The sequence below is a fragment of the Cryptosporidium hominis genome (assembly GCF_000006425.1).
Source record: "Cryptosporidium hominis TU502 chromosome 5 CHRO015013, whole genome shotgun sequence".
NCBI lineage: Eukaryota > Apicomplexa > Conoidasida > Eucoccidiorida > Cryptosporidiidae > Cryptosporidium > Cryptosporidium hominis.
In genome coordinates, this window is record NW_667138.1 from 1 (window position 1) to 8,460 (window position 8,460).

An 8,460-nucleotide genomic window follows, 5' to 3' on the forward strand; every position below is an offset into this window, starting at 1 on the left:
CTTTCTTATTCCCATTCAAAAGAAACTTTATTAGATCTTCCTCAATGCTTGAAATCAAAATTGGGAAAAATGAATTTCTTAATATTTCTATACCCACTCCATGACTATTTTGTATTAAATAGATTCAGATATATTCTAGAAAGGAATCTGGACCTAAAACTTTGTTTTATTCTCTCAGGCTTTTTACCGTAGTTCGTATCAATATTTTCTATATGGCTAGTTTCAGCCACTTTTTCTTTTCCCATAGATTTAAACTCTTCCAATAGAACTGATAAAAGCCTTGATATATGCTCACTGTTATTTAAAAGTAATACACAGGCTGAAATATCATCCAAAGATTGAAATTGACACCATCCTTTTTGTTTAAATTCAGAATAAACAAGTAATATTGACTCTTTAAGCTCATAAATATCAACCAAAACAGTCATAGCTATCATGAAAGTCTGACAAAGCTTATTATTACGCTCCTCCATATTTTCACTATCATCATTATCCGTAATCCTCGCATACTTTAAACCTTTAATAGTCTCGTCAACCCTTAAAATCAATGCATTTTCTAGAATTGTTTTGAGATCAGATTCAATATATTCCAAATGATCAGAATGTTTATCCTCAATCTCTAGTAAATATCTGATCATAATTAATTGCGCCAATTCAACTGAAGTTAGTTTCTCACAACTTTGGATAAATGTATAACAATTACTGGAAATACTTTGCTTAATAAAGAAAGAATCTTTAAATAGATAATTATCTAAATCTGAGGTATCCTCACTTAAAAATTGTTTATGTTTCAAATATAGCTCATAACTTTGTACAAAGCTTTTCTTTGAGAATGATTCTAGGATGCCAAAGTAAAGTTTCTCATGTTTCTCTTGATAACTCAAAATAGAGGTTAAATCTTCTTTATTTATCACATCTGGGAGCTCCTCTTGAACAAAGTTTGAAATTCGATCATTAAGACTATTACTAAATTTATCAATATCATTAAGTAGCTCAAATGTGCTGATATTCAATTTGGTACTTGCATCATAAATATTCGAAACATTCTCTCCAAAATCAATCATTAAGTCTGGATTAGATCCAATAACTTTTTTAACTTCATTTGTTCTTACAAAAATCTCTTTTTTTATCTTAACCAGAATATCACTAATTTCATCTAAATCATATTTTTGGAAGAGATCTGTTACTGATAATGCCTGGCCATCCACTAGAATTGACATTGTTTAATTGAGAAAAAAAAAAGAAACTTTAAAAGTTTACATTAAAAAAAAAGAAATATATAGAGAAAATAACTGAGAATAGTTACTGTGTATGTTTAAATAATACTTCGTTTCCTCTTCCTCACTCTATTTTTACTTAGATTTCAAAGTACAAGTATTGAATGTAGTTTATGAAACTGCTATTACTGGAATAATAGCTTAAATCCCACAGTATAGGGGCCACTACTTGTCTTGAATAATTCCTTATTTAATCTAAATATTGTCAATCACTGTTTTTTGTTTTGTTTTTCGTGAATCTTCAAGTCATTTAGAAAAAAAAATGTATTTCTTTCAATTATTATTCTGAAATACAGGTACCGCGCCCCACTTAATACCGGCAAAAGGCGGGAAATTGTGACCTATAAATTAAGAGCAATAATGCCAGAAAAGAAATATTTTCTTTCTCAGTTTATTTAAACCCAAATAAAAAAGAGAAGCTGCATTGAATAGAAAATGTCAAATTCGAAAAAGCATAATTTAATTGTTATTGGAGCTCCAGGAAGTGGGAAAGGTACCCAATGTGAATTCATCAAGAAAGAGTATGGATTGGCACATTTATCTACTGGTGATATGCTGAGAGAAGCAATAAAAAATGGCACAAAAATTGGTTTGGAAGCGAAAAGTATTATTGAATCAGGGAACTTTGTTGGAGATGAAATTGTACTTGGATTAGTTAAGGAGAAGTTCGATTTGGGAGTATGTGTAAATGGGTTTGTCTTGGATGGATTTCCAAGAACAATTCCCCAAGCTGAGGGATTAGCAAAGATATTAAGTGAAATTGGAGATTCTTTAACTAGTGTAATTTACTTTGAAATTGATGATTCTGAGATTATTGAAAGAATTTCGGGAAGATGCACTCACCCAGCATCTGGAAGAATTTACCATGTAAAGTATAATCCTCCAAAGCAGCCAGGTATAGATGATGTTACAGGTGAACCTCTTGTATGGAGAGATGATGACAATGCAGAAGCTGTGAAAGTTCGTCTTGATGTATTCCATAAACAGACTGCTCCATTAGTGAAGTTTTATGAAGACTTAGGAATACTAAAGAGAGTGAATGCAAAGCTACCTCCTAAAGAAGTTACAGAGCAAATCAAAAAGATCTTGGAAAATTAGGCTTAACTTAAAAAAAAAACCAAAAATTATTATTTTAGGAATAATAGCATTAATATAAAAATAAATAAAAATAATCTCTCTTAAATCTTTTTAGCTTTGTTCTCGTTTTGGGTTAAATTTGACCACAATCAGCAATCACAACTGAAACGCTAGTCTTTCCGTTGCTAGATCCAAACCTCTCCATACTAGCAACTACATCAGCGCCTGTTAAAATCTGAAATACGAAACAATTAACAAAAGCTGGTAAATATAAGTTTTACGTAAAACTTAATTATTCCAGTATTATAGGATCTTAGTTTAACATTGTATAAACTAAAACCAGACAAAAATACTGGAGCTTAGTATTACCCATCTTAGACCCAAATCTTTAATTAGATTCATTTTTAAAAAACAAAAATATAAAGATCTGGAACACGTCTGGGTTCAAAGTTATATTAATAAAGATAATTTAACTTACCTTGCCAAAAACAACATGTCTGCCATCTAACCAAGGGCATGGAATGGTTGTAATAAAGAACTGGGAAGAATTTGTATTTGGACCAGAATTAGCCATAGATAATAATCCAGCAGAATTATGCTTTAATACAAAATTCTCATCATCAAAAGTAGGTCCATAAATTGATTCTCCCCCTGTGCCATTACCTGAAGATATATCTCCGCCTTGACACATAAATTCTGGGATAATTCTGTGAAATTTACATCCCTTATAATGCAGATCCACTCCATTTTGGCTTATACCCTTCTCACCAGTGCACAGGGCTCTAAAATTCTCAGACGTCAAAGGAGCAATTTCTGTAAATAACTCAAATACCACCCTTCCTGTTGGAGTTCCTCCAATAGAAATATCAAAAAATACATGGGTATTTTTCTTTGCAGGTAACTTTATTAAAGTATTTGGGCTTGCATCTGAAAGAGGTGATACCTCACCTTGTGCTTTCAATCCTGACTCCATTAATTCAATCAATAACTAAATATATAAGGATTTACTCAAGCATTTGCATAATTTCCAAATATCCTAGTCTCTCCCAACCTTTATTTTTGGTAATTAAATATATTAATTGCTATGAGTGTATTAATATATGGCGCCAAGATTCCCCCGGTTTTTTTTATTATGAGAATATAATTATTAAACAGAAATATAGACAAGAATAACAAAGATCTTTACTTAATGTGAAATATGATTTTTAATACAAAAAAATTGATACAAAATACCATAAACGAAATATATTTATTGGTTGATGAGGATGATTATTAGACCTACTGTAATAATAACATTTAACAAATTAACTAAATAAATTAACTTTCATATTTAAGTTTTAAAATATATTATCCATTCTTACCTACTTTTCCAACATTTCCTGTTTTTTCTGTATTATAATCGCCATATATGTTAATTTCCTTGTTAAGTTTTATTTCTTTATTATTTAGATTAAAGTATGGACTTATATTTGTTTAAAAAAAAAATCCATAGTCCAGAGAATTGCATGTATTATTATAGTTAAAATTGCACAATTTGAAACTAGTGCCAAAAAAAAAAAAAAAAAAGATTGGAACGTAAAAAAATGAATGAAAACTTTTACTAATCAAATCAATAAGAAAAATATGATATATATATAATATAATTCAACTTATAGCTTATTTTAATGTAAACAGAAAAAAAAAATCTTTTAAAATCGTTTTACCTCCTTATTCCCATATTAATTTTGCATTTTTGATAATATAAAAAATGCCATACCGGCAATTCCCGCCTAAATATAGATGGCGCCAATGTGGCCGCTAAATTAATGCGGAAAAGGCTATTATGTTAAGAAAAACAAGAGGGAATTAAAAGTAAATAAGAAGAAAAAAGGCGTGAAAAAGGAGTTCTATTATTGAGTACTAAATTCAAGATGGAACTTTTGACATTTAACTTAAAGGATGGGTATTTGGAGGCAATGGTTCGAGGGTATAGATCAGGATTTATAACAATGGATGAATACCACCTAATTGGCCAAGCTGAAACTTTGGAAGACATGAGAACAGCATTAGAAGAGACAGACTATGGTACATTTATGCAAGATGAGCCACTTCCTCTGTCAGTGAATGTGATAACTCAAAAGTGTAGAGAGAAATTTGCTCATGAATTTAGGATGTTACAATCTCAGGCTTATGAGCCATTGGGAAAGTTTTTAAATTACATTACTTATGAGAAGATGATTGATAATGTGGTAAATTTGATCCAAGGTGCTTTGAATAAGAAGCCAGCAGAAGAGCTTCTTGCTCGTTTAGACCCATTGGGATATTTCCCAGAAATAAGAGCTTTTGTTGCTTTAGATTTGTCTTCATCTTTTGATGAGCTTTACAAGTCAATTCTCATTGAGACCCCAATTGGACCATACTTTGATGAATTTTTGACATCCTTCAGTGGTGAAAATGAGGATGTTACCTCAATTGTTAAGGAAATGGATTTAGAGATTCTCAGAAGTTCTCTTAAGAAATCTTGGCTTGAGGATTTCTATAGATTCTGTCAGACTTTGAATCCTACATCTGCTGAAGTTATGAGTCATGTCTTAAAATGTGAGGCAGACTTTAGACTTCTTGCAATTACCTTAAACTCACTCAATTTTAATTTTTCGAGTGCTTCTACATTATATCCAAGCTTTGGTTACTTATATCCAGAAGGCACAGAACAAATTAGAAAGGCCTGGAATGATACTCGTGTAAGAGCTGCTTTGGAGCCATATTCAAAATACAGTGCTCTCTATGACCAATGCAAAGCATTCTATGTTAATGACAATGCCAATGATTTTGGACTTGCTGATGATAAGGACGAATCTACTGATAAGAAGAAATCTTCAAGTCACAAGAATCTTGCTGATAGACAATTTAAGAGTTTAGAAGATTTATTATATGCTGAAACTGTCTCCATGTGTGAGCTTGTTTTTGATCAGCAGATGAATTATGGTGTATTTTATGCCTGGGCCAGGCTTAAGGAACAAGAAATTAGAAATCTTACTTGGATTGCCGAAATGATCCTTATGAATAGAAAAGACCAAGTTGATGCTATTGTTCCAATATTTGCTCCTCGTGCCAGATAATTCTTTAGCATAGTTCAATCAATTTATTTTATCCCTTTTAACATATAAGAATAGCTTATTAAAATTTTTTTCTCTAAGTCTACAATCTTCATGTAATCATCTAAACTAAAAACTCTTTGAATTCTAAATTAGCCTAATTCTTAATTATCTAAATTATAAAAACATTACTTAAAAAAGAAATTGATACAATGCTTCTTGCTTATCACCAACCCATTGGTGTACTACTTGTTCCCCATATTCCCCAGCTCGCCCATCTCCCATTCTTCACCTCCTATCAAAGCCTATGCACCCCTCACCTTCCTTCTTCTTAGCCTCTCCCTTCTTCAGAATAACTTCTTAGTGCATGTAACTGTTAGCGCTGGGCGCCACTAATTGGCGCCCAACGCATAAATCCAATAAGTATTAATGTGAGAATATAGAAAAGTTGGCTTGTAAAATAACAAGAAGAAGAAAAAAATGTTGGTAGTGAATAATATTCCGCCAGTAACGAAGGTCTACTTCGCTATCTCAACCTTATTGATGGTGTTATGCACTCTAGATATCATCTCACCCTTTAATTTGTATTTAAATTGGCTACTTGTGATCAACGAATACCAAATATGGAGACTTGCAACTTGTTTTTTCTTTTTTGGAACATTCAGTCTTCACTTCTTTTGGAATGCTTATGTACTTCTATATTACTGTGCGTCTTTGGAAGATGTAGTTTTCCACAGTAGACCAGCTGACTTTCTTTGGATGTTAATCACATGTTCTTGGATGCTTCTTCTCCTTTCATATTTCTTTGGAGCTGGATATCTTTTTAGTGGAGCAGTTATCAACGTAATGACTTATATTTGGGGAAGAAGAAATCCATCTGCTAGAATGTCGGTTTTCATATTCACCGTAAGAGCTCCTTACTTGCCATGGGTATTAATGGGTATGGGTTTAGTCATTGGATGGAGACCTTGGGATAACTTAATGGGAATTATTGTAGGACACACCTACTACTTCTTTGAAGATATTTACCCTTTAATGCCAATTTCTAATGGTTTTCGACTATTTAAAACCCCCAAAATTATTACTAAATTAATGAAACAAGAACAAAATTAAAAGGTAAAAAAAACAATAAGCTGATAGCTTCTAAAAATTTGATGACTTAAATATATATATATATAAATATATTCATACATAATTTGCATGTATTATATGCAAACTATGTATTAAAGCCTAAACATTCCCACAATTATTCTATTAAGACTTTTTTTAAGGCTATTTTAACAAAAGCTAGCTATTGTAATTTAACAAATCTCGCATATTCTAAGTTAAATACTTTGATACACATCTCCAATTTAATTCCTAATGTATTATTTTTTAATCTTCTTTAATTTAACTCTCAATATACTTTCTTAAAATTTTTCTCTATTTAATTCTCATTCATTTACCTTAATTTACTTTTAAAATGCATTTAAATTAATTCCAAGTTTGGCGCCCAGTCTAAAAATAATGCCATGTATAATAAAAACTTTAATTCATTAAATTTAGCATGATATTTCCCACATCCCATGGAAATTTACTTAATCTAAGTAGTTTACTCGTAAGAAGGTCATTTCTTACAAGTAACTCCAAGCAATTTCTTCATATATTCAAATATTTCAAAAATTCCAAGTTTAATTTAAATAAGAAATCTGAAATTATTAATGGTGACAAAATAGCAGATCAGGCTAGAATGCAAGAAAAACTCTGGAAAACTCTAGTTCCAGAGAAATACATTACCTTCAATTCTTCTTCATTCTTCTTTCTTGCTGCATTGACTTTAGGATTACATCAATATAATGTACAAAGAGAAAAATCCAAAAATAGTAAATAAGACTAAAATTCTAGTTTATCAGTTTCTAAAAGACATCCAGAATTCTGGAATCAATCAAAATAAATAAAAAACAAAGTTCATATTTTGAAATATTATCAAGTTAAAAGAATAGTTAAAGTTCAAGTTATACTATAAGATAGATAAGATATTAATTCAAGTAAATAAACTATCAGATTATTATCTACTGTTTTAAGTTGTCCTTCTTTTTTGAATTATCCAGCTTAGATTTCTTAATGACTCTCAGTTTTTTGTTACCTTTGGTTGGAGTACTAGACAAGCAGCCTTTATCAACTTTGGAATCTGAGTTTTCCTGGTTGGTTGAAGGCAAAAATAAAGACAAAGGATCTATTGGGCTTTTATCTTCAATTGCCATGCATGTGATTCTATTATCAGAATCAAATATATCCATAATTTCAAGTTCACATAAACTATTACCAATTTCTTTATTTAATTTCAATTTAAAGTTAAAAAGAACAAAAATACCGGAAGAATCGCATGTTACTAGTTTTCCACATATATTGGAATTACCAAGATTTTCATCCTTGAGATGGTTATAACCAATAATACAAATTCCTTTAATTCTGTTTCCAAGATGTGGATTCTTAATCTCATCAGAAGTTGTTTTTGAAACTGTGAAGGTAATTTCCAAATTTATTAGACATTGTTTAGTTACTTGAAGAATTCGAATTAGTCCATTGGAAAAACCAACCAAAAAGATTTGATTTGTAATCCAACAGAAAGAAGTTATTTGTGAAGGTCCAACTCCAAAATCAGTAATAGAAGAACTTAAATACCAATCTTCCTCATCAGTTATATTTGAAATTATAAGTTCTCTTTGAGAAAGCACAGCATAATAAGTTCCTGATATATTAAATTTTACCAGAGTAAAAAGTCCATACCTTCTATTCAAATGTTGACCATTTTTTTTCATTCCTGGTACAGTGAATTTGGCTGCTAAATTTCCTTCTATGAGATTTAACATGCATATATTTCCTTCAATATCTAAAGTTAAAGCAAGTTTCAATGAAGGATGAAAATCTGCTGAAATTGGAATACAGTCATGAATATCATCAAAACTTTTAATTGGATCCCAATTTGAGCATCTCCAAATACATACAACTTTGTCCTCTCCACACGAAATTAAGTATTTATAGTTCCAAGC

General features: G+C 30.7%; 7 protein-coding genes across 7 annotated transcripts; 4 read left to right on the forward strand and 3 right to left on the reverse strand.

The window, feature by feature from the left end:
• Nucleotides 1-104: 104 nt before the first annotated feature.
• On the reverse strand, nucleotides 105-1,220 carry Chro.50036 (hypothetical protein). Its single annotated transcript, XM_660862.1, has 1 exon — nucleotides 105-1,220. The coding sequence occupies one exon, from the start codon at nucleotides 1,218-1,220 to the stop codon at nucleotides 105-107; it is 1,116 nt and encodes a 371-aa protein (XP_665954.1).
• Nucleotides 1,221-1,712: 492 nt separating this feature from the next.
• Nucleotides 1,713-2,375, forward strand: Chro.50037 (type 2 adenylate kinase). Its single annotated transcript, XM_660863.1, has 1 exon — nucleotides 1,713-2,375. One exon carries the CDS (start codon nucleotides 1,713-1,715, stop codon nucleotides 2,373-2,375), a length of 663 nt encoding a protein of 220 aa, XP_665955.1.
• A 448-nt stretch (nucleotides 2,376-2,823) lies between these two features.
• On the reverse strand, nucleotides 2,824-3,327 carry Chro.50038 (hypothetical protein). The annotated part of the gene is made up of 1 exon (XM_660864.1): nucleotides 2,824-3,327. One exon carries the CDS (start codon nucleotides 3,325-3,327, stop codon nucleotides 2,824-2,826), a length of 504 nt encoding a protein of 167 aa, XP_665956.1.
• A 937-nt stretch (nucleotides 3,328-4,264) lies between these two features.
• Nucleotides 4,265-5,452, forward strand: Chro.50039 (ATP synthase (C/AC39) subunit). Its single annotated transcript, XM_660865.1, has 1 exon — nucleotides 4,265-5,452. The coding sequence occupies one exon, from the start codon at nucleotides 4,265-4,267 to the stop codon at nucleotides 5,450-5,452; it is 1,188 nt and encodes a 395-aa protein (XP_665957.1).
• A 456-nt stretch (nucleotides 5,453-5,908) lies between these two features.
• On the forward strand, nucleotides 5,909-6,541 carry Chro.50040 (hypothetical protein). The annotated part of the gene is made up of 1 exon (XM_660866.1): nucleotides 5,909-6,541. The coding sequence occupies one exon, from the start codon at nucleotides 5,909-5,911 to the stop codon at nucleotides 6,539-6,541; it is 633 nt and encodes a 210-aa protein (XP_665958.1).
• Nucleotides 6,542-6,974: 433 nt separating this feature from the next.
• Chro.50041 (hypothetical protein) lies at nucleotides 6,975-7,298 on the forward strand. The annotated part of the gene is made up of 1 exon (XM_660867.1): nucleotides 6,975-7,298. One exon carries the CDS (start codon nucleotides 6,975-6,977, stop codon nucleotides 7,296-7,298), a length of 324 nt encoding a protein of 107 aa, XP_665959.1.
• A 181-nt stretch (nucleotides 7,299-7,479) lies between these two features.
• Nucleotides 7,480-8,280, reverse strand: Chro.50042 (hypothetical protein). Its single annotated transcript, XM_660868.1, has 1 exon — nucleotides 7,480-8,280. One exon carries the CDS (start codon nucleotides 8,278-8,280, stop codon nucleotides 7,480-7,482), a length of 801 nt encoding a protein of 266 aa, XP_665960.1.
• Between the last annotated feature and the right edge of the window lie 180 nt (nucleotides 8,281-8,460).